The sequence below is a fragment of the Chelon labrosus genome (assembly GCF_963514085.1).
Source record: "Chelon labrosus genome assembly, chromosome: 1".
In the NCBI taxonomy this organism is placed as follows: Eukaryota; Metazoa; Chordata; class Actinopteri; order Mugiliformes; family Mugilidae; genus Chelon; species Chelon labrosus.
The window spans coordinates 12504835-12531321 of NC_140337.1; the positions used below are offsets into that span (position 1 = coordinate 12504835).

General features: G+C 37.8%; 2 protein-coding genes across 2 annotated transcripts in view; both read right to left on the minus strand.

The window, feature by feature from the left end:
• LOC311491327 (uncharacterized protein) overlaps positions 1–26487 on the minus strand; it is a gene marked incomplete at its 5' end in the record, with an annotated part of 314565 nt that overhangs the window by 22075 nt on the left and 266003 nt on the right. The gene's annotated exons all lie outside the window — the stretch shown is intronic.
• LOC311497027 (uncharacterized protein) lies at positions 11609–18235 on the minus strand. Its single transcript, XM_084557125.1, has 16 exons — positions 18008–18235; positions 17840–17904; positions 17525–17709; positions 17129–17361; positions 16961–17025; positions 16647–16831; positions 15940–16205; positions 15358–15419; positions 15118–15266; positions 14280–15037; positions 14122–14186; positions 13803–13987; positions 13250–13464; positions 12564–12625; positions 12321–12472; positions 11609–12224 (listed from the first exon to the last, which is right to left on the minus strand). Exons 1-16 carry the CDS (start codon positions 18035–18037, stop codon positions 12136–12138), a joined length of 2766 nt encoding a protein of 921 aa, XP_084413251.1. The 5' UTR covers positions 18038–18235; the 3' UTR covers positions 11609–12135.

Sequence of the window (26487 nt, forward strand, 5' to 3'; positions counted from 1 at the left end):
TTGCAGCAGAACAAATATGGCTTTGGTTTATGTATGTGAAATAATTTGCGATTATAATATGGTTGTTTAAATGCTTCTACCCAAAAGGATGGTGGTGAGACTTCTGAAATGACAACTGTTGCAGAACGGACACAAAGGCCACACTTTTTTAGCGAAAACTGTGCAAAAATAGATAAGCTGTAGAAGTAGTCGATGAAGTGTCTGATGGATGACACTTCATCCAGCGAGGACACTCTTTAAGCCTCTCTCAGCTAAGATCTATGTAAAAGTAAAATGGAGAACAAAGATTTTCTCAGTGTGTATGTCACAAATGAAGAGAGCAAATGGTGTGGTCGCACAAAAGGGCAGCGACTAGCGATTTTTGAAAGGCCAGAAAATTAAACATTGATCCAGGTAAACTGAGGATGCCATCACAGGAATGACCATGGCTGAGATTAGAATTCCAACAAAGGTTGTATCCACATAAACACAGCGATTGAATGGCGGTGATGATGCCAAATTAGCCTGATCAAGCAAACCTGTGACAGGCAGTGTGCATGCTGTATTTAACTACATGCTAAAATGCTAAGATGAAGATGCTAAAATGTTCACAGCACACCCATGCATCTCTGTTTAATTACAATTATTAATTAGTACCAAGCTACATGTGTGAATGATGAGCTGATGCTGCTGTATGATAACTACAAAAGTTCAATAAATAGCTGGTTTTAGGTGTTAGGTGACACAAACAAGCTTTCATCTCCTATTAGTAATGTGGCAAAAGTCAGACTGCATTTGTTATTAATGAGTCTCGTTAATCTACTTGCAGCTGTTGCAGTAAAGTTATGTATTCATGGATATTTCAGTGAATGTGTAAATGTTGCACAAAAAGAATGAGGCAAAACTTAACACACACGCATTTGGAAAGGCGGGTGTCTTTCTAACGCTGATATGTATATTTAAGCTCAACATTCAGCCTCTGTCAGGTCTGCTGAGAGAGCCTGTGAGCGTGAGAATCTGCATCAGTTGGAACAGTTTGTCATGTAATTATGTAAAATAATGACCAAGATAGCTTCAGGTCAGTGCAGTCCTTTGTCCATTGATTTGAATCTTGCAGGTATTTTGCATGTTTTTTCTGAGCACCAGTTGTAAGACACGTTCACATGTTACGGCTATCTGGGTATTTCTGAGAAACGAAACTGGCATATTTATATCTTCTGTGCTGACTCCTGTAACATTCTATTTATGTTTTCCCCTAACATAAGAAGCATTGTGTACTTCCAAAGGATTGACTTGAAAATTTTAATGAGGTGACATATTTATGATATTCATCATTTCATCAGGAAAAATAGAAGACATTGGCAGGTGCTGGTGTTTAAACTGAGTTCGAGGTAAGGTAAACAATGTCTCAGGCTGTCTGAGAAGTTTTTAATTAATGAGAGTCTCGTGGCCACAATAAACTATGAGCCACTCCATATCTTTTCTGAAAAGCCTGATTCATGGGCACGATAAAGGCTTAGGCTGTCTGGCACTATAGACACTGTAGTAAAATGTAATTATAGATAATTCCATTAGTTTGTCTGTAAACACAACATTTGCATTTTCATCAAATCTCCTGATTGTAAATCTGAGCCACTTTCGCTTTACCCACCAAATAAAAGCACGATTTACATGAATACAGCCTACTTAAACCATGACTTCACGTAGGGTCGTGCAACCTCTACAAGCTGAATGTGTGTTAAATTAAGGCTTTACAACAGTGTTGTTTTTTTTTTTGTTTTTTTTTTTAAATTAAAGTTAAGCATTCATTTTATGTTTAAAAGCTTAGTGGGCCTCGGATGCCTTGGTATGCCTTTTGTAAAAAAACAAAACAAAACAAAACAAAACAAAACAAATCAGCTTTTTAATGAGAGCAACTGGAGAGCAAGAAGTTGCTGCCTTGTCAGTATCCAGTGTGGATGCAATGAGGACGCTGGTCTTGTGAATCACTATACGTGAAACTGAAAATGAGAAGAGATGGGGAACCAAATATTAGTTAAATAATTGCGTGGCTTCTGATCAAGTAGCGGTAAATGTTACTTACAAGGATCAATGACACTGGCTACGTTTAGATGGACAACATTTTTTCAACCTCCCAGAAATTGTGCTGCATGCCCCAAGAGTCTCAAATCTGCCAGAAATATAGAATATTAGAAGAACAAGGACAAAACCACATTCTCAACAGCCCAGTGCACATTGATATGGCTGATTCGTTTATCTTTGATTGAACAGCTTGTTGTTTTGCAGCAATCGTGTTTCTGGCCTTCCCAGAAACCCCTCACATCACAGGATGTTTACCCCATGGCGGCCGAACCTGGGCATGAAAATGTATGTATTTATTTAAAAAGATCAGACCTTTGACGTGGATGTTAGCTGCTAAAACTATTTCTATGGAAAATATTATGAATGCTTAAAACTCACCTGGAAAGTGGAAAAATACAATCAAGCCAGATCTGGCCAGTCTGTTCTGATTGAGATGGTTACATGAGGCATTTTATTTCTGGTTGACCTATTCTGGTTATGAGCAGAATACTGATGTCCATGTAAACACGGTGACAAGGACGGATCTCCTTGCTATGGAGTGTTATCAGGAACGGATGGTCTCTGCGGTGTGATGACCGATACATTCCTGAAAAAGAAGAAACAACAATATAGCGTGAAGTATCATATTTAAGCCGGTATTCTTGAATTGTAACTCGAGAAGTTGAACTGATCAAATTACCTGAATGAAGTTTAAGGGAGAGGGTACTGCTTCCTCCCGTCTTATATTCAGCAAGTTGTAAATGTGTCTAGAAATGAGCGAACTAAAGGTATTTGGCGGGTTTATGGCACACATTATTGGTACTCCAGTAGCTTCACGGAAATAAGCTTTCATTTTGAAAGATGCTGCTGCTGATACTAGTCTTTAAGCTTAGGCTGAGATGATGAGATGATTTCTGATTCACGAGCATGACAAAGGGTGACAATGGTTTATTTTTTTTTTAACAGTTTCGTGTATTTTAATTGTGTTTTATTTTAACAATTTTGTACGGTGACCTTGAGTGTCATGAAAGGCACCTATGAATAAAATGTATTATTATTATTATTATTATTATTAATACTAAAAAAAAATGTAAGACACTATTGTGAAAACCAATCACAGTTAATCACATTAGTTTTATTGTCTGTGAACATCATTGGTGTTCGAGGCATGATGAGGCACATTGTCTTTACCTACCAAAACTATGAAACATCACCAGAGATGATTCACATTCTTCAAAGGTTTTATGTTCTGATCATTGTTTCTGACACATATTGTACAAACCATAAGAAACCTCACAGAATACAGCAATGCATTCATTACATAAATGCAACTAAATATAATTGACAGTGCATTCTTTCAACATACACAGTTTTATGGACGCTCCATGCCCTTCAATAAAACTCTATGCCCTCTAAAAGCTGAACGATTTCAGACAGCAGTTTGACGATTTGAGGGCTAAGCATAAATTATACACACATTTCTAAACTACAGAAAGGTTACTTTTAACTGCAGAGTAAAACATTTTTGATTTAATTGGATTAACCTCTTGCCTGCACAAATTTCAAAATGTTGTATGTTCATTAACTTAATAAAAACTTTTTGGTAGTGTGATGAGCATTAAATATCTGGCTTTTCTGAGAAAATGGCCTCTTTCAAACAAGAGTAAGCGTGATTCCACAGGAGAAGAAGTTACTGGCTTGTCACTAGCCATGCAAACAGCCCCAGGCAGGATGCAGTGAGGAGGCTGATCTTCTGACTCACTGCACCTGCAGCTAGAGCCAGCTGGGCCAGAGTTGGCGGTGTGGTGACTTTAAATAGAGCTGCGACTAAACATATGAAAGTTGCAGGTCTCGTTGTTGCTGCAGTAGTTGTTGTTGGAGCTGTGGTTGTTGTCATTACTTCAGCTGTTGAAGTTGCAAGGTTTGTTGATGAGTCTACAACTTGTGTAGTTACTGGTCCTGTAGCAACAACTGATGGAGAAGAAATGATGATTATAAAATACTTTGTTTGTGTTCTTGTTAAGTTTTGTTGAGCTGCGTAGTGCATGGGTTACATCAAAAACTTAAAACTCATAGATTATTAAAATAATCCATGTCCATCCTTGTTTTCTAATGAATCATTATAATTGCAGTAGCACCAGACAGTATGCGGTGATTAGACTGTTTTACTCGACTCGATGCTGCTGTAAATGTTGAGGAAAAGGAAGCAAGGAATTGCTTTAACAAGCAGTTCCCTAATACTATTTATTTGTGATATGATAGCATTCAAAGTGACTTGCCTGTGCCATTCACAGAAATAGAGTTGGTGTCAATGTCGAAGCCTGTGATGTTGGAAGATGGAATAACCAAAACAGTGGCAATCTGAGTGTTGTTAGGAACAGATGTGGCTCTAAACGTAAGGTCCATGTTGTTGATGATTGATCCATTACTGCAAAAGGATTGACCAAAAATATTGTTTTATTTGTTTGAGTGTATAATCGGTATTCTTAAGATTCTACCAGCATAACATAAAAAACCTGACCTGAATGAAATCACAGTCAAGGAGTGGAATGAAGAAAATGCTCTTTGGTAGAAAGGTTCAAGCTGCAGAAACACAAACAAACATGTGTTGAGTTTAATGGCTTAATGGTTTCTTCACTTTCCAATCTTGCACTGTAATTTTGGTATATAATTTATGCTATGTATTAACCTGATTTAATATATTATTCATCATTTTTCACTTTCTTTAATTCTTTGTCCATAATTGATATGGCAAAATATGTTTTTTGGAAAACTCACAGTACACTATGAATGTGTTAAGAAAAACAATCTAGTATGAAGTGTGATTCAGGAGAAGCACCCAAGTCTTATTCTACACCACTGTGATGGGAAATTTACAGTGTGCAAACTGTAAAATGTGCAAAAGGTGAGAAATGGATATGCTTGAAATAAAGAATGGCTATGCAAGTTATAGCATATAACAGAAAAACTGTGACGTGATAAAATACTGTGTAAAATGTTTGCAATATTATTCACTTCAAGATACTTACAGTTGACCTTAACAGTGCGGCACGATTTATAAATGCTGAAGAAGATGTATTCTGCAAGTCACTTGAAAATGTCTCTCCAGCAGATCTGAAGGTCAACCGTCTAATTGTTACTGGCTGCGGACAGAGTATTGTTGTGTAAGTTGTGGTGTTTGTGGGAGTCATAGTGGATGTTTTAGCTGTAGTAGTTGGGGTGGCAGTTGTTTCTGTAGAATATACATAGAAGAATATGAAACATTATAAATAACACGTTAGCCAAAGGGCAAAGGTCATCTTTTGTAAAAAAAAAAACATATAATCACAATATGTTGTGTTTCTGTGAATGGTAAGTCACAATTAATCCCCATCCTGAACTCAAGGAAAGGCCAAGATTTTTATTTTTGTGCTTCATCAATTTATAGTAATTGTTTGCATATGTATTATTTTCTGAGCTAACAAGATAGTTAATTGAGGTTCATCAAAGAAAGATCAACACACACTCATGACGCAGACAGCCGTAGATAAATTACATATGAATGGGTATGTTTCCTTGTTAGAGTCAAGTACAGTACTGCTGTTTACTTACCAACTACTTGGATAGTGTTGGCTTGAATAGTGATGTTGAGTGTACTGTTGGGATTATTCACAGCCTCTACTAAGGTCTGTTCAACATCAGTAGCCGTTGGGATTTGTGCAGTTGTTGAATTTCTGTTGAACTCGATCCCCACCTCTGCATCAGTATTTTCCATTCTTGTTCGGGCTGTAGCTGGTCTGCATGAAAAAAAAAGCATATATTTGAACCTGATAACCAATATTATGTCTGTGGCCATGGTCAATCTGAAAACATACGTATAGAAATGTCTAGAAAATTCTGTCAAGAAATATATCATCTCACCTAAATGTTATGATAAATGTGCGTTGGAAAATTGCACCATATCGAGCGCTGTAGATGATGTCATACTGCCAAGTAAAAAATGGAAAATTAAATTAAAAACCTCTGAAAACTTATTACCTTTAATTAGGTGAAAGTATTATGGTACTGCACTCACCGCTGTTACAACTCTTGCCTCAAGGACCCTAAATTGTTGGCTGTTCCTATCATTGAGTTCTGGGACAAACGGTTCCACCAAGGTTGCTTGAATAGCCACAACCGATGGTGGGGCTTCAGTTGTTGTAGTTGGTGCATGTGTTGTTATAGTTGGTGCAGCAGTTGTTGTTGCTTCAGGAGTTGTTGTGATAGTTGCTTCAGGAGCTGTTGTTGTAGGTGGTGCAACTGTTGTTGTAGTTGTTATAGTGGTGGTGGTTGTAGTTGGTACAGGAGCTGTTGTAGTTGATGCATCAGTTGTTGTAGTAGTTGGTGTATGTGTTGTTATAGTTGGTGCAGCAGTTGTTGTTGTAGTTGCTACAGGAGTTGTTGTTGTTGTTGCTGTTCCAGCAGTCGTTGTTGTAGTTGGTTCAGGAGTTGTTGTTGTTGCTTCAGGAGTTGTTGTGATAGTTGCTGCAGGAGCTGTTGTTGTAGTTGGTGCATCAGTTGTTGATATAGTTGTTATAGTGGTGGTTGTTGTAGTTGCTGCAGGAGTTGTTGTAGTTGGTACAGTTGTTGTTATATTTGGCACAGCAGTTGTTGTAGTTGGTGCAGTGGTTGTTGTTTGTGCAGCAGTTGTTGTTGTAGTTGCTGCAGGAGTTGTTGTAGTTGCTGCATCAATTGTTGTTGTCATTGCCGCAGAAGTTGTTATTATATTTGGTATATTTGCATCAGTTGTTGTAGTTGATCCATCTGCTGTTGTTGTAGGTACGGGAGTCGTTGTTGTTGTTGTTGGTATATTGGTTGTTGTTGGTGGAGCAGTAGTTGTTATTGTTGTTGGTTCAGTAGTTGTGGTTGTTGACGGTGCAGTAGTTGTTGTTGGTGCAGTGGTTGTCATTGTGGTTAGTGTTGTCATTGTTGTTGTAGTTGTCACAGTTGTTCCTGTTGTGGTTGATGCATCAGTTGCTGTAGTTGGTGTTGCAGTTGTTGTAGTTGTTCCATCTGTTGTTGTTGTAGGTGCGGGAGTAGTTGTTGTTGTGGTTGGTACATTGGTTGTTATTGGTTCAGTAGTTGTTGGTGGTGCAGTAGTTGTTGTAGTTGATGCATCAGTTGTTGTAGTTGTTCCATCTGTTGTTGTTGTAGGTGCGGGAGTAGTTGTTGTTGTGGTTGGTACATTGGTTGTTATTGGCTCAGTAGTTGTTGGTGGTGCAGTAGTTGTTGTAGTTGATGCATCAGTTGTTGTAGTTGGTGCTGCAGTTGTTGTAGTTGAGTTTACCACTTGTGTACTCACTGGTTCTTGAGCAACTACTGACAGTGAAGAAAAAGTTTATTCTAAAAGTGAATTTTGGTCTTAGTAAGTTTAGTAGAATTCATGATATTTAATAGTATATTTTATATGAGCAGTAACGTTTAAAGCCACTGCTGTGAATTAGTGCACAGGGAATATCGAAATATTTCTTATTAGAAATGTTACTTTGACATCTCACTCACTAGGGTAACTAACCTAGCTTTGCTTACCTGTTAAAATCAGGAGAATGGATATGATTCGTCCAATACACATTGTGTTTCCTTTTAATCTGAAAAAGACGAAGAGACTTGCTCAGAGATGTTGAATTCCCAATTGATTATGTATCAGTTTTAGCATCTAAACCAACATCTGAAACAATATTCAATATCAATCAAAAATGGACATTTCTTGTGGTAGTATTTTTACCTTTATAACTCATGGCAGCCTACAGTATATTTGACTCTCTCATGTTCCTTGTGTTAAAAATGTAACGTGTTAGCATAATGGCACCACAAATACTTGCTGCCTTGATAATCCAGCTGCACACTGATCACAGAGTATGAATGCAAGTGCTCCAATGTTAAATACATTTTAAAAGCCCATACCTACAAGTAACTGTGATAAATTAGCTCAGTGCTTACCTTTTCAGGAGAAAATGATCCAAGTTTGCATCCCTTTAAAATCCTCCCAGACTTTAAGCAGTCTCCATCTTCCAAATGCATCTCAAATATTTACAAATATATTACTATGCCTCTGGTCATGAAGCTTTTTTAGAAGCAGATTTTTGTTTTTTGTTTTTTGTTTTTTGGTCAGGGAAAATCTGAAGTTATGTCTGATCGATTTCAATTGATTGCTTCCATGGCTACTGTTTGAGTTTGGCAATGTTTCATATTGCATTTGGCGAACCTGGGGTTTCAATATATAAATATTTGTAGTATTGCTGTAAGAGTAGCCAGTATATGATATTTTGTTTTCTAAATAACAATAATTTTAGAGTACAATACATATATAACATATTTTTTCTTTGAATGGAATGATATTTTTAAATTATCCGGAACAGTATGCAAACATCTGCACCACAAAAGTGTGATATGTTTTGTTCAGCATTTTGTTTTAAATTCGTAACGTACCCATAACCTTATCCAGATATAAGCATATCCAGATATTTTTGCACTATCAAACTGATTTCAAGACAGTGCCTTTTGGAATTCAAGTAATTGAGAAGCGTTGCTATGATAGATTTAGAAGCTATATCCGGTTGTCAACATTTAGTGTTAAAACTACAACTCTGCCTGGCAAATTCTACTTCTGATTTCACTTCTATATTTAATATATTTTTTGCTCCTTTGTCAAAGTATTTCTCTGTCACATATAATCCAATATAGAGGAGAAAGAACACAAATAACTAAAGAACAAGAAGAGAAGAGAAGAATAATAGTATGATTCTTTTGTATATTATTTGTCATCTTTGTCATCTGAATTCAACAACATACACAATATCTACCAAAGTAGGATTTCACAACATGTTGATTTATGATAGCAATATATTTCCTAATTTTAAAACAAAGCTTATTAACCAAATGTATTTTTAAAATAAGTAACTTAAAGTGAAAACAATGAACAGACACACAAAGTGTACATAGATAAAGACAGACATACTTACCTAAAATGAAAATCAAGACAAAAAGCCCCCACCTTTAATCTTCTACCACCAACCTAATACCTTACGTGACATTTCATATTGGAATGGAACAAAAGCTAGATCACTTTTTAAGAAATTTGATGAACAAAAATTACCTCTGTCAGCGTCTTGGTTCTGTTTGATACCGTCCTCCAATCCTTTGTCCTGTGAACTGATGGTGAAACATACTTACATGCCTTCTAAATACGACAAACAAATACGTAAGCCTCCCAGCTATTATACAAATCAGTTATTTGTATATAATGCAAATCAATTTGAATATAGAATCTTATTTAGACTCACTGGTGGCATGTTAAAGCTTGACATTGAGGTAAGGTTAAATTTTAAAGATTTATTATCAACAAATAAATTGTTTGTTCAGTATAATAAATATACTGAAATATACTATATGTATACTGGTGGGTTTGTCCCTTGTTCACGTAATCACGGCAGTGACACAACAAATGTGGAATAGTTTTCAGTACATATTAAAATCATACATGGTATATTGTTCCCCAAAAAATGTAGTTTTTTATTTAGTTTCAGTTCATCAATACCTCTATATAAACATATGTATATCTTCATCATAATATGTCCTGCTGCAGTAAGATCTGTGAGGCTGAACACTAGTGTGGAGCTATTTTGTTTGTTAGCTTAATTTTAGCTATTCAAATAAGAATGCAAAAAATGGATTTGTGATTTGTACTCTTAAATGTAGTTTTGTTGTACTTTTTAGCACTGTCTGACCAGCTCACTGTTGTGGTGACAGAAGGTGCAGGATAGTGACAGACAGACTGTGCCAAGTTAGTAGTGGGGGTATTGGTGAATCAATCACAATCATGTAGCAAATTCTTTGCCACTCATTTCCAGCCAGGGAACTTTTATTTGTGGAGCTATGCTCAAATCCCATCATAAATTACTCATCTGCTGATACGGGGTGCCTTTTTTACCGTACCTTAATACCTTTTTTAAAAAACATTAATGGCCCTGTTCTGAAGTACATCATCTGCTAGTGGACCTGTGGTGTCACCACCTATGCCTTTATCCCGACAACAACGTCTGTTGGAGAGCGTAGCCTACATGAAATGGAATTTGGAATTCCAGTCAGTCTTTCATGGTTCCTACTTCTGGGTACTAAGTTTCCCTAACTTTTTCCCAGCTCAAGAACCTTGACCGACAGTGAGTGGTTGAACACAAAATTTCCCACTAAAAGCTGCCTTTTAAAAAGTAAATCATAACAAATTGAAACAAGAGTTCTCAACGGAGAGGCCAGTCAGCGTATTTTTACTTTCCAAAGTTGTGCATTAGTTCAATTGAAAATTAACTGATGTCACAGGTTGCATCTCAGCTGTTTTATTTCATTATGCAAATAATTTGTGAAATCTTCCAAAATGTGGACGTGAACTATTTGAAGATTCAAAGGTCAATACTTTAAGATCCTTTAACAGAGTTCAGGGGCAGCGTGGGACCAAAACCTGAAAACACATCAGGAAATGCTGACTATGTCAGACTTTCCAATGAGCCTAAACATCTAAATAACTTACAAAAATCTGCTTTTTGGAGAGCCAGGACCTAAACCAAACTGAGAATCCGCGTTGATTCTTGCTGTTATTTCTTTCTTGTTTTTCTTGATTTTACCTACAGTATATAGAAAGCCACGGATTTGCTGCAGGACCTTTCTGTGTTCATCTGTGTGTGTGTTGTTTTTAGCTGCTTGCGTCTTTTTTCCCTTGTGACAGTATATGCAGTTGTAGATGATGGGAGATAGAGGTGTTCACTGATCATATGAGTGGCCCTCTTCGTGAAAACAAACAAAACCCAAGGTTTTCTCCAAACTCACATTATTAGTTTTGCCAGTTCCTTTTATAGAGGACATATGTATCCTTCACAGTCTAGAAGGAGTTTTTTTGTAACATTTGATAAAATGTCCATGTGAACCTTTTTTAAGTTGATTGATTGTGAAGAAGAAAACTTAAGCATACAACATACATTGTATTTGAAAGGACATTGGCCTTGACACGTCTGGGGCAATTCCAGCCATATGTTGATCTCTCCTGTCTCTGCTCCCCTGCCGAGTTTCCTGATCATACTCCTTTGTCTACCCTCCCTGTCTCCTCTCCCCTGCTGATCAGAGCCTTGATCATACTACCTGAGTGTCACTCCTTTGTCCTTTTGTCCTTTTGTTCGGACCATGTCTGGGAGCCACCCCTGCCCCCCTACTGGGTTCACCCTCCTGTGTAAAGTTGCCCTCGACTGACCAATATACATCCACTATACGATCTATTCAGGAACTGTCTGCAACCACACCTGGGGACAGGGTTCCCTGGCCCTGCGTTCTGGGTCAGTCTCCGGTCTCGATCCCACTCTGTGTCGGTAGACTCACCATGACCTGGAACTCCAATAAACTTGCACCACTTTAGCAAACTTGGAACTAGAATTGGATTGTTTTTTTTTTTCCTTCAACAATTGTTTAGCTTTTTATGTACTCTTTGGTGCCACTATATAACCTGCTGTTTTGAAAGCAAAACTGAATCACTGGCCGTAATGTCAGCAGTAATAGTACATTTAAAAAATACATGAGACTAACTATTAAATGTTTGTGCCTTTAATTGAAGCATCTTTAGTACTTTGTGTTACATTTTCTGAATATACTTTAGAAGATAAAACAAAAGACAAGATATAACACGTTCTTTCAATCATTCAGTTTTGCATGCTGATCACCTTGAAGACAGCATTTGCAAATTTCCCCACTGGATTATCTTATCTTATAGTTACAAAAACATATGAGTAAGGTCACAGAATCCACATATAATATAAGAACATTTAAATATCAAAGTTGACCAGATAATCATTCAGGACTAACTACAGTTGCAATTGTTTCCTTCATTTATGATATTTTAGGGAGATCAAACTGGATAAAAGAGAAAGGTGCAGCAAAGTGTGTGTGTGCACCAAATTTGAATTTAATGTCTAGATACTTCTTCTAAACCATATTGTATTTGCTATTCTTTAGAAGCTCTTCTTGGATTTTCAAGTCCTTCTTCATACCAGTAAAAGCAGACATTTTCTAATGGGATTTCATGGACTTCAGTACAGACTATTGCTGGCATGACAGTAGCCATGACAGCAGTACCAGACAGGATGCTGTGATGAGACTGATCTTGTGGCTCACTCCACTTGACGCTGCTGTAAATGTTGAAAAAAGGAAAACAAGGAATTGTGTTAACTAAAATCCCTATTATATTGTAACTTTATAATATAATAGAATTCAAAAGGACTTGCCTGTGCCATCCACAAAAATAGAGTTGGTGTCAATGTTGAAGCCAATGTTGGGGTCAGAAGATGCATTGACCAAAACTGTAGCAATCTGAGTGTTGTCAGGAACAGATGTGGAACTAAACACAAGGTCCATGTTGTTGATGATTGATCCGTTACTGCAAAAGGATTGACCAAAAACATTGTTATATTTCTATGGATTTACAGTCAATATTCTTATGATTCTACCAGTATAACATACAAAATTACCTGAATGAAATCACAGTCAAGGAGCGGAATGAAGAAAATGCTCTTTGGTAGAAAGGTTCAAGCTGCAGAAACACAAACAAACTTTAAATGGATGTGTTGTGTTTAATGGCTTAATGTTTTCTTCACTTTCCAATCTCACAGTGTAATTGTACTATGACATTTATGCTTTGTGATGACACGGATCCATTTTGAACCTTTTCCCGTTTCAATGACTACCTTCTGAGTCCTCACACAATTCAATTTATGTGGCAGAAATTACTAATACTGACAGCTGGGATAGGCTCCAGCACCCCCCGCGACCCTTCACAGGACAAGCAGTTACAGAAGATGAATGAATGAAATGACTAATAGTTTCTTTTCAAATCTCACCATCTGCAGTGAAGCTCATGAACAACAATTTAGCATCCTATAGGAAGCATCACCTTTTTCTTAAAAACTGATATAAAAAAAACAGTTTTTCATAATTAAAAAATAAGTTTGTAGAAAGTTTATTTAGTTCTCACTGTGCAGTTAAATGTTGCACTGATGAATCATGATCAGATTTAGGTAAATGTAACAAATTAATATGTTTGCAAAGAAGAAGAATGAAGTATGCCACACTGCAGAAATACTGCAACTTAATATTACACGAGGTGAAATGTTTCTATGTTATTATAATGCAAACATTTTTACTTAAAGATACTTACAGTTGACCTTAACAGACGAGCCCGACTGATAAACTCTTGAGATGAGGGATTCAGCAATTCACTCGTAAATGTCTCTCCAGCAGATCTGAAAGTCAACCGCCTTGTTGTAACTGCCTCAACAGTTGTGGTTGAGGTTGTAGTGGCAGCACTTGTAGCATTGGTAGCTGAGGCACTGGTAGTTTCGTTAGCTGCAGTAGTGGGGGCTACAGTTGTTTCTGAAAGCAAACAACAACACACACAGACAAATATGAAAAAAAAATGAGAAAGTAGCCATTGTTAGTCAAAGGGAAAAACAATGAATGACAATGTACTGTTTGTTTGTGAATGGCCAGTTGGAGTTAAACCCCCTCCTAAATTGTTGCAGAAGAAAAGTTTTTTTTTTAAAACGGAAAGTTATCGCTTCTTTATTATTTTCTGAGATAGTAGGAAGATTTATTGACGCTCACCAAAGAAAAATCAACACACATTCATGACACAGACAGCCATAGATAAATTACGTATGAATGGGTATATTTCCTTGCGAGAGTCAAGTGGAGTACTACTGTTTACTTACCAACTACTTGGATAGTGTTGGCTTGAATAGTGATGTTGAGTGTACTGTTGGGATTATTCACAGCCTCCACTAAGGTCTGTTCAACCTCAGTAGCCGTTGGGATTTGTGCAGTTGTTGAATTTCTGTTGAACTCGATCCCCACCACTGCATCAGTATTCTCCATTCTTGTTCGGGCTGTAGCTGGTCTGCATTAGAAAAAAGAAAAAAAAAAGCATATATTTGAGACTGATAACTAATATGTTGTTTCTGGCCATGGTCGATAATGAAACTTTTGTATAGAAATGTCTAGAAAATTCTGTCAAGAAATATATCATCTCACCTAAATGCTATGATAAATGTACGGCGGAAAATTGCACCAAATCGAGTGCGGTAGATGATGTCATACTGCGAAGTGAAAGATGGAAAATTGAATTAAAACCAACTGAATAATGACTAATTACAGTTAATTAAGTGAATGTATTAAGGTGCTGCACTCACCACTGCAACAACTCTTGCCTCAAGGACCCTAAATTGTTGGCTATTCCTATCATTGAGTTCTGGGACAAACGGTTCTACCAATATTGCTTGAACAGCCACAATCAGTAGTGGAGCTACAGTTGTAGTAGTTGTTGTAGTTGGAGCAGTGGTTGTTGTAGTAGCTACAGGAGTTGTTGTTGTAGTTGCTGCAGGAGCTGTTGCTGTAGTTGCTACAGTTGTTGAAGTTGCTGTGGGAGTTGTTGTAGTTGTTGCTGCAGGAGTTGTTCCTGTTGCTCCAGCTGTTGTTGTTGCAGTAAGTGTTGCGGTTGTTGTTGTCGTCAATGCAGTGGTGGTGGTTGTAGTTGTTGCCGCAGTTGTTGTTGTAGTTCCTGCAGTGGTTGTTGTTGTAGCTGCCACAGGAGTTGTAGGTGTTGTTCCAGCTGCTGATGTTGCTACAGGATTTGTAGTTGTTGTTCCAGCTGTTGTTGTTGTGGTTGCTTCAGGAGTTGTTGTTGTAGTTGGTCCAGCTGTTGTTGTTGTACTTGGTGCAGTAGTTGATGTTGCAGACAGTGCAGCAGTTGTTGCTGTAGTTGCAGTAGGAAGTGTTGTTAATGTTACTGCAGCATTTGTTGTTGTCGTTAATGCAGGAGTTGTTGCAGATGATGCCTCTGCTGTTGTCGTAGTTGCCACAGTGGTGGTTCTTGTAGTTGCTGCAGGAGTTGTTGTTGTGGTTGCAGTGGTTGCAGAGGTAGTTGTTGTGGTTGCTGCAGCAGTTATTACTGGAAAACAAGGAATTATGTTAACTAAAATTCCTATTGTACTATAACTATATAATATAATAGCATTCAAAATGACTTGCCTGTGCCATTCACAGAAATTGAGTTGGTGTCAATGTTAAAGCCTGTGATGTTGGAAGATGCATTGACCAAAACTGTAGCAATCTGAGTGTTGTTAGGAACAGATGTGGAACTAAACGCAAGGTCCATGTTGTTGATGATTGATCCATTACTGCAAAAGGATTGACCAAAAACATTGTTATATTTCTATGGATTTACAATCAATATTCTTATGATTCTACCAGTATAACATAAAAAATTACCTGAATGAAATCACAGTCAAGGAGCGGAATGAAGAAAATGCTCTTTGGTAGAAAGGTTCAAGCTGCAGAAACACAAACAAACTTTAAATGCATGTGTTGTGTTTGATGGCTTAATGTTTTCTTCACTTTCCAATCTCACAGTGTAATTGTGCTATAACATTTATGCTTTGTGATGACACGGATCCATTTTAAACCTTTTCCCATTTCAATGACTACCTTCTGTGTCCACACACAATTCAATTTATGTGGAAGAAATTACTAATATTAGCTTCTTTTCAAATCTCACCACCTGCAGTTCATAAACAACAATTTAGTATCCTATGGGAAGCAACATCGTTTTCTTAAAAACTGATGCCAACAAAAACAGATTTTTATAATTAAAAAATACGTTTGGAGCAACTTTATTTAGTTCTCTGTGTGTGGTTAAATGTTGCACAGATTTAGGTGAATGTAACAAATTAATGTTTACCGAAAAGAAGAATGAAGTATACCACATTGCAGAAATACTGTAACTTAATATTACACAAGGTGAAATGTTTGGATGTTATTGGAATGCAAACATTTTCACCTAAAGATACTTACAGTTGACCTTAACAGACTAGCCCGATTTATAAACGCTTGGGATGAGGGATTCGGCAATTCACTTGTAAATGTCTCTCCAGCAGATCTGAAAGTCAGCCGCCTTGTTGTAACTGCCTCAACAGTTGAAGTAGTTGCTGAAGAGGTTGTAGTCGTGGCACTTGTAGCTGTGGTGACAACACTTGCAGCTGTGGTCGTAGCATTGGTAGCTGTGGCACTGGCAGTTGCAGTGGTTGTATTAGATGCAGTAGTGGGCGTTGCAGTTGTTTCTGAATGGAAACAACACACAAAAAGACAGATCAAAGGTCATTCTTTGGAAAAGCCATGAATGACAATGGACTATGAATGGTCAGTAGAACTCCTCCTTAATTGTTGCAGAAGAAAAGTTTTCTTTTAAGAGGGAAACTCGTTGCTTCTTTATTATTCTCGGACATAGCAGAAAGATTTATTGGCGGTCACCAAAGAAAGATCGACACACACTCATGACACAGACAGCCATAGATAAATTACGTATGAATGGGTATATTTCCTTGAAAGACACATGCACAAAGACAACACACACGTACAAAGACAAATATGAAAAAATCAAGAAAGTAGCTATTTTTACTCAAAGGGCATTCTTTGGAAAAACTGTGTGAATCACAATGTATTTACGTATGAATAGGTGTATTTCCTTGCTAGAGTAAAGTACGGTACTACTAATTACTTACCAACTACTCGGACAGTGTTGGCTTGAATAGTGATGTTGATTGTACTGTTGGGATTATTCACAGCCTCTACTAAGGTCTGTGCAACTTCAGTGTCCGTTGGGATTTGTGCAGTTGTTGAAGTTCTGTTGAACTGGATCCCCACCACTGCCTCAGTGTTCTCCATTTGTGCTTGCACTCTAGCTGGTCTGCATTAAAAAAAATAGTATATATTTGAAGCATTATTGATATAAATATTATGTTTGTGGCCGTGGTCAATAATGAAACTTGTGTATGGAAATGTCTAGAAAATTCTGTCAAGAAATATATCATTTCACCTGAATGCTACGATGAATGTCTGGAGGAAAAGTGAACCAAATCGAGCACGGTAGATGATGTCACACTGAAATAAAACATGGAAAATTAAATTAAAACCATCCGAAAAACATCTCAAAAGCTCACTTATTACCTTCAATTAGGTGAAAATGTGAAGGTGCTGCACTCACCGCTGTTACGACTCTTGCCTCAAGGACCATAAATGCTTGGCTGTTCCTATCACTGAGTTCTGGGACAAACAGTTCTACCAAGGTTGCTTGAATAACCACAACCGGTAGTGGGTCTTCAGTTGTAGTAGTTGGTGCAGTGGTGGTTGTTGTAGTTGGTGCAGCGGTTGTTGTGGCATTGGTTCTTCCATTTGCAGTAGTCGTATTAGCTGCAGTAGTGGGGGCTGCAGTTGTTTCTGAAAAAGACAAGACACACACTCAAATATGAAAAAAATTGAGAAAGTGGCTATTGTTAGTCAAAAGGCATTCTTTGAAACAACTGTATGAATCACAGTGTAATTGCTTATGACTAGGTGTATTTCCTTGCTAGAGTAAAGTACGGTACTACTATTTACTTACCAACTACTCGGACAGTGTTGGCTTGAATAGTGATGTTGATTGTACTGTTGGGATTATTCACAGCCTCTACTAAGGTCTGTGCAACTTCAGTGTCCGTTGGGATTTGTGCAGTTGTTGAAGTTCTGTTGAACTGGATCCCCACCACTGCCTCAGTGTTCACCATTTGTGCTTGCACTCTAGCTGGTCTGCATTAAAAAAAAATAGTATATATTTGAAGCATTATTGATATAAATATTATGTTTGTGGCCGTGGTCAGTAATGAAACTTGTGTATGGAAATGTCTAGAAAATTCTGTCAAGAAATATATCATTTCACCTGAATGCTACGATGAATGTCTGGAGGAAAAGTGGACCAAATCGAGCACGGTAGATGATGTCACACTGAAGTAAAAAATGGAAAATTAAATTAAAACCATCCGAAAAACATCTCAAAAGCTCACTTATTACCTTCAATTAGGTGAAAATGTGAAGGTGCTGCACTCACCGCTGTTACGACTCTTGCCTCAAGGACCATAAATGGTTGGCTGTTCCTATCACTGAGTTCTGGGACAAACAGTTCTACCAAGGTTGCTTGAATAACCACAACCGGTAGTGGGTCTTCAGTTGAAGTAGTTGGTGCAGTGGTGGTTGTTGTAGTAGGTGCAGCGGTTGTTGTGGCATTGGTACTTCCATTTGCAGTAGTTGTATTAGCTGCAGTAGTGGGGGCTGCAGTTGTTTCTGAAAAAGACAACACACACACACAAATATGAAATAAATTGAGAAAGTGCCTATTGTTAGTCAAAAGGCATTCTTTGAAAAAACTGTATGAATCACAGTGTATTTGCGTATGACTAGTTGTATTTCCTTGCTAGAGTAAAGTACGGTACTACTATTTACTTACCAACTACTCGGACAGTGTTGGCTTGAATAGTGATGTTGATTGTACTGTTGGGATTATTCACAGCCTCTACTAAGGTCTGTGCAACTTCAGTGTCCGTTGGGATTTGTGCAGTTGTTGAATTTCTGTTGAACTGGATCCCCACCACTGCCTCAGTGTTCTCCATTTGTGCTTGCACTCTAGCTGGTCTGCATTAAAAAAAAAAAAAAGCATATATTTCAACCATTATTGATAACAAATATTATGTTTGTGGCCATGGTCAGTAATGAAACATGTGTATAGAAATGTCTAGAAAATTCTGTCAAGAAACATATCATCTCACCTAAATGCTACGATGAATGTGCGGAGGAAAATTACACCAAATCGAGCACGGTAGATGATGTCACACTGAAGTAAAACATGGAAAATTGAATTAAAAACATCTGAAAGCTCACTTAAATTAGGTGAAAATATTAAGGTGCTGTACTCACCGCTGTTACAACTCTTGCCTCAAGGACCATAAATGGTTGGCTGCTTCTGTTATTGAGTTCTGGGACAAACGGTTCTACCAAGGTTGCTTGAATAACCACCACGGGTAGTGGGGCTTCAGTTGTAGTAGTTGGTGCAGCGGTGGTTGTGGCATTGGTACTTCCATTTGCAGTAGTTGTATTAGCTGCAGTAGTGGGGGCTGCAGTTGTTTCTGAAAAAGAGAACACACACACACAAATATGAAAAAAATTGAGAAAGTGGCTATTGTTAGTCAAAAGGAATTCTTTGAAAAAACTGTATGAATCACAATGTATTTACGTATGAATAGGTGTATTTCCTTGCTAGAGTCAAGTACGGTACTACTATTTACTTACCAACTACTCGGACAGTGTTGGCTTGAATAGTGATGTTGATTGTACTGTTGGGATTATTCACAGCCTCTACTAAGGTCTGTGCAACTTCAGTGTCCGTTGGGATTTGTGCAGTTGTTGAATTTCTGTTGAACTGGATCCCCACCACTGCCTCAGTGTTCTCCATTTGTGCTTGCACTCTAGCTGGTCTGCATTAAAAAAAAAAAAAAAAGCATATATTTCAACCATTATTGATAACAAATATTATGTTTGTGGCCATGGTCAGTAATGAAACATGTGTATAGAAATGTCTAGAAAATTCTGTCAAGAAACATATCATCTCACCTAAATGCTACGATGAATGTGCGGAGGAAAATTACACCAAATCGAGCACGGTAGATGATGTCACACTGAAGCAAAACATGGAAAATTAAATTAAAAACATCTGAAAGCTCACTTAAATTAGGTGAAAATATTAAGGTGCTGTACTCACCGCTGTTACAACTCTTGCCTCAAGGACCATAAATGGTTGGCTGCTTCTGTTATTGAGTTCTGGGACAAACGGTTCTACCAAGGTTGCTTGAATAACCACAACCGGTAGTGGGGCTTCAGTTGTAGTAGTTGGTGCAGCGGTGGTTGTGGCATTGGTACTTCCATTTGCAGTAGTTGTATTAGCTGCAGTAGTGGGGGCTGCAGTTGTTTCTGAAAAAGACAACACACACAAATATGAAAAAAATTGAGAAAGTGGCTATTGTTAGTCAAAAGGAATTCTTTGAAAAAACTGTATGAATCACAATGTATTTACGTATGAATAGGTGTATTTCCTTGCTAGAGTCAAGTACGGTACTACTATTTACTTACCAACTACTCGGACAGTGTTGGCTTGAATAGTGATGTTGATTGTACTGTTGGGATTATTCACAGCCTCTACTAAGGTCTGTGCAACTTCAGTGTCCGTTGGGATTTGTGCAGTTGTTGAATTTCTGTTGAACTGGATCCCCACCACTGCCTCAGTGTTCTCCATTTGTGCTTGCACTCTAGCTGGTCTGCATTAAAAAAAAAAAAAAAAGCATATATTTCAACCATTATTGATAACAAATATTATGTTTGTGGCCATGGTCAGTAATGAAACATGTGTATAGAAATGTCTAGAAAATTCTGTCAAGAAACATATCATCTCACCTAAATGCTACGATGAATGTGCGGAGGAAAATTACACCAAATCGAGCACGGTAGATGATGTCACACTGAAGTAAAACATGGAAAATTAAATTAAAAACATCTGAAAGCTCACTTAAATTAGGTGAAAATATTAAGGTGCTGTACTCACCGCTGTTACAACTCTTGCCTCAAGGACCATAAATGGTTGGCTGCTTCTGTTATTGAGTTCTGGGACAAACGGTTCTACCAAGGTTGCTTGAATAACCACAACCGGTAGTGGGGCTTCAGTTGTAGTAGTTGGTGCAGCGGTGGTTGTGGCATTGGTACTTCCATTTGCAGTAGTTGTATTAGCTGCAGTAGTGGGGGCTGCAGTTGTTTCTGAAAAAGACAACACACACAAATATGAAAAAAACTGAGAAAGTGGCTATTGTTAGTCAAAAGGAATTCTTTGAAAAAACTGTATGAATCACAATGTATTTACGTATGAATAGGTGTATTTCCTTGCTAGAGTCAAGTACGGTACTACTATTTACTTACCAACTACTCGGACAGTGTTGGCTTGAATAGTGATGTTGATTGTACTGTTGGGATTATTCACAGCCTCTACTAAGGTCTGTGCAACTTCAGTGTCCGTTGGGATTTGTGCAGTTGTTGAATTTCTGTTGAACTGGATCCCCACCACTGCCTCAGTGTTCTCCATTTGTGCTTGCACTCTAGCTGGTCTGCATTAAAAAAAAAAAAAAGCATATATTTCAACCATTATTGATAACAAATATTATGTTTGTGGCCATGGTCAGTAATGAAACATGTGTATAGAAATGTCTAGAAAATTCTGTCAAGAAACATATCATCTCACCTAAATGCTACGATGAATGTGCGGAGGAAAATTACACCAAATCGAGCACGGTAGATGATGTCACACTGAAGTAAAACATGGAAAATTGAATTAAAAACATCTGAAAGCTCACTTAAATTAGGTGAAAATATTAAGGTGCTGTACTCACCGCTGTTACAACTCTTGCCTCAAGGACCATAAATGGTTGGCTGCTTCTGTTATTGAGTTCTGGGACAAACGGTTCTACCAAGGTTGCTTGAATAACCACAACCGGTAGTTGGGCTTCAGTTGTAGTAGTTGGTGCAGCGGTGGTTGTGGCATTGGTACTTCCATTTGCAGTAGTTGTATTAGCTGCAGTAGTGGGGGCTGCAGTTATTTCTGAAAAAGACAACACACACACACACAAATATGAAAAAAATTGAGAAAGTGGCTATTGTTAGTCAAAAGGAATTCTTTGAAAAAACTGTATGAATCACAATGTATTTACGTATGAATAGGTGTATTTCCTTGCTAGAGTCAAGTACGGTACTACTATTTACTTACCAACTACTCGGACAGTGTTGGCTTGAATAGTGATGTTGATTGTACTGTTGGGATTATTCACAGCCTCTACTAAGGTCTGTGCAACTTCAGTGTCCGTTGGGATTTGTGCAGTTGTTGAATTTCTGTTGAACTGGATCCCCACCACTGCCTCAGTGTTCTCCATTTGTGCTTGCACTCTAGCTGGTCTGCATTAAAAAAAAAAAAAAAAGCATATATTTCAACCATTATTGATAACAAATATTATGTTTGTGGCCATGGTCAGTAATGAAACATGTGTATAGAAATGTCTAGAAAATTCTGTCAAGAAACATATCATCTCACCTAAATGCTACGATGAATGTGCGGAGGAAAATTACACCAAATCGAGCACGGTAGATGATGTCACACTGAAGTAAAACATGGAAAATTAAATTAAAAACATCTGAAAGCTCACTTAAATTAGGTGAAAATATTAAGGTGCTGTACTCACCGCTGTTACAACTCTTGCCTCAAGGACCATAAATGGTTGGCTGCTTCTGTTATTGAGTTCTGGGACAAACGGTTCTACCAAGGTTGCTTGAATAACCACAACCGGTAGTGGGGCTTCAGTTGTAGTAGTTGGTGCAGCGGTGGTTGTGGCATTGGTACTTCCATTTGCAGTAGTTGTATTAGCTGCAGTAGTGGGGGCTGCAGTTGTTTCTGAAAAAGACAACACACACAAATATGAAAAAAACTGAGAAAGTGGCTATTGTTAGTCAAAAGGAATTCTTTGAAAAAACTGTATGAATCACAATGTATTTACGTATGAATAGGTGTATTTCCTTGCTAGAGTCAAGTACGGTACTACTATTTACTTACCAACTACTCGGACAGTGTTGGCTTGAATAGTGATGTTGATTGTACTGTTGGGATTATTCACAGCCTCTACTAAGGTCTGTGCAACTTCAGTGTCCGTTGGGATTTGTGCAGTTGTTGAATTTCTGTTGAACTGGATCCCCACCACTGCCTCAGTGTTCTCCATTTGTGCTTGCACTCTAGCTGGTCTGCATTAAAAAAAAAAAAAAGCATATATTTCAACCATTATTGATAACAAATATTATGTTTGTGGCCATGGTCAGTAATGAAACATGTGTATAGAAATGTCTAGAAAATTCTGTCAAGAAACATATCATCTCACCTAAATGCTACGATGAATGTGCGGAGGAAAATTACACCAAATCGAGCACGGTAGATGATGTCACACTGAAGTAAAACATGGAAAATTGAATTAAAAACATCTGAAAGCTCACTTAAATTAGGTGAAAATATTAAGGTGCTGTACTCACCGCTGTTACAACTCTTGCCTCAAGGACCATAAATGGTTGGCTGCTTCTGTTATTGAGTTCTGGGACAAACGGTTCTACCAAGGTTGCTTGAATAACCACAATCGGTAGTTGGGCTTCAGTTGTAGTAGTTGGTGCAGCGGTGGTTGTGGCATTGGTACTTCCATTTGCAGTAGTTGTATTAGCTGCAGTAGTGGGGGCTGCAGTTATTTCTGAAAAAGACAACACACACACACACAAATATGAAAAAAATTGAGAAAGTGGCTATTGTTAGTCAAAAGGAATTCTTTGAAAAAACTGTATGAATCACAATGTATTTACGTATGAATAGGTGTATTTCCTTGCTAGAGTCAAGTACGGTACTACTATTTACTTACCAACTACTCGGACAGTGTTGGCTTGAATAGTGATGTTGATTGTACTGTTGGGATTATTCACAGCCTCTACTAAGGTCTGTGCAACTTCAGTGTCCGTTGGGATTTGTGCAGTTGTTGAATTTCTGTTGAACTGGATCCCCACCACTGCCTCAGTGTTCTCCATTTGTGCTTGCACTCTAGCTGGTCTGCATTAAAAAAAAAAAAAAAAGCATATATTTCAACCATTATTGATAACAAATATTATGTTTGTGGCCATGGTCAGTAATGAAACATGTGTATAGAAATGTCTAGAAAATTCTGTCAAGAAACATATCATCTCACCTAAATGCTACGATGAATGTGCGGAGGAAAATTACACCAAATCGAGCACGGTAGATGATGTCACACTGAAGTAAAACATGGAAAATTAAATTAAAAACATCTGAAAGCTCACTTAAATTAGGTGAAAATATTAAGGTGCTGTACTCACCGCTGTTACAACTCTTGCCTCAAGGACCATAAATGGTTGGCTGCTTCTGTTATTGAGTTCTGGGACAAACGGTTCTACCAAGGTTGCTTGAATAACCACAACCGGTAGTGGGGCTTCAGTTGTAGTAGTTGGTGCAGCGGTGGTTGTGGCATTGGTACTTCCATTTGCAGTAGTTGTATTAGCTGCAGTAGTGGGGGCTGCAGTTGTTTCTGAAAAAGACAACACACACAAATATGAAAAAAACTGAGAAAGTGGCTATTGTTAGTCAAAAGGAATTCTTTGAAAAAACTGTATGAATCACAATGTATTTACGTATGAATAGGTGTATTTCCTTGCTAGAGTAAAGTACGGTACTACTATTTACTTACCAACTACTCGGACAGTGTTGGCTTGAATAGTGATGTTGATTGTACTGTTGGGATTATTCACAGCCTCTACTAAGGTCTGTGCAACTTCAGTGTCCGTTGGGATTTGTGCAGTTGTTGAATTTCTGTTGAACTGGATCCCCACCACTGCCTCAGTGTTCTCCATTTGTGCTTGCACTCTAGCTGGTCTGCATTAAAAAAAAAAAAAAAAGCATATATTTCAACCATTATTGATAACAAATATTATGTTTGTGGCCATGGTCAGTAATGAAACATGTGTATAGAAATGTCTAGAAAATTCTGTCAAGAAACATATCATCTCACCTAAATGCTACGATGAATGTGCGGAGGAAAATTACACCAAATCGAGCACGGTAGATGATGTCACACTGAAGTAAAACATGGAAAATTAAATTAAAAACATCTGAAAGCTCACTTAAATTAGGTGAAAATATTAAGGTGCTGTACTCACCGCTGTTACAACTCTTGCCTCAAGGACCATAAATGGTTGGCTGCTTCTGTTATTGAGTTCTGGGACAAACGGTTCTACCAAGGTTGCTTGAATAACCACAACCGGTAGTGGGGCTTCAGTTGTAGTAGTTGGTGCAGCGGTGGTTGTGGCATTGGTACTTCCATTTGCAGTAGTTGTATTAGCTGCAGTAGTGGGGGCTGCAGTTGTTTCTGAAAAAGACAACACACACAAATATGAAAAAAACTGAGAAAGTGGCTATTGTTAGTCAAAAGGAATTCTTTGAAAAAACTGTATGAATCACAATGTATTTACGTATGAATAGGTGTATTTCCTTGCTAGAGTCAAGTACGGTACTACTATTTACTTACCAACTACTCGGACAGTGTTGGCTTGAATAGTGATGTTGATTGTACTGTTGGGATTATTCACAGCCTCTACTAAGGTCTGTGCAACTTCAGTGTCCGTTGGGATTTGTGCAGTTGTTGAATTTCTGTTGAACTGGATCCCCACCACTGCCTCAGTGTTCTCCATTTGTGCTTGCACTCTAGCTGGTCTGCATTAAAAAAAAAAAAAAGCATATATTTCAACCATTATTGATAACAAATATTATGTTTGTGGCCATGGTCAGTAATGAAACATGTGTATAGAAATGTCTAGAAAATTCTGTCAAGAAACATATCATCTCACCTAAATGCTACGATGAATGTGCGGAGGAAAATTACACCAAATCGAGCACACGGTAGATGATGTCACACTGAAGTAAAACATGGAAAATTGAATTAAAAACATCTGAAAGCTCACTTAAATTAGGTGAAAATATTAAGGTGCTGTACTCACCGCTGTTACAACTCTTGCCTCAAGGACCATAAATGGTTGGCTGCTTCTGTTATTGAGTTCTGGGACAAACGGTTCTACCAAGGTTGCTTGAATAACCACAACCGGTAGTTGGGCTTCAGTTGTAGTAGTTGGTGCAGCGGTGGTTGTGGCATTGGTACTTCCATTTGCAGTAGTTGTATTAGCTGCAGTAGTGGGGGCTGCAGTTATTTCTGAAAAAGACAACACACACACACACAAATATGAAAAAAATTGAGAAAGTGGCTATTGTTAGTCAAAAGGAATTCTTTGAAAAAACTGTATGAATCACAATGTATTTACGTATGAATAGGTGTATTTCCTTGCTAGAGTCAAGTACGGTACTACTATTTACTTACCAACTACTCGGACAGTGTTGGCTTGAATAGTGATGTTGATTGTACTGTTGGGATTATTCACAGCCTCTACTAAGGTCTGTGCAACTTCAGTGTCCGTTGGGATTTGTGCAGTTGTTGAATTTCTGTTGAACTGGATCCCCACCACTGCCTCAGTGTTCTCCATTTGTGCTTGCACTCTAGCTGGTCTGCATTAAAAAAAAAAAAAAAAGCATATATTTCAACCATTATTGATAACAAATATTATGTTTGTGGCCATGGTCAGTAATGAAACATGTGTATAGAAATGTCTAGAAAATTCTGTCAAGAAACATATCATCTCACCTAAATGCTACGATGAATGTGCGGAGGAAAATTACACCAAATCGAGCACGGTAGATGATGTCACACTGAAGTAAAACATGGAAAATTAAATTAAAAACATCTGAAAGCTCACTTAAATTAGGTGAAAATATTAAGGTGCTGTACTCACCGCTGTTACAACTCTTGCCTCAAGGACCATAAATGGTTGGCTGCTTCTGTTATTGAGTTCTGGGAC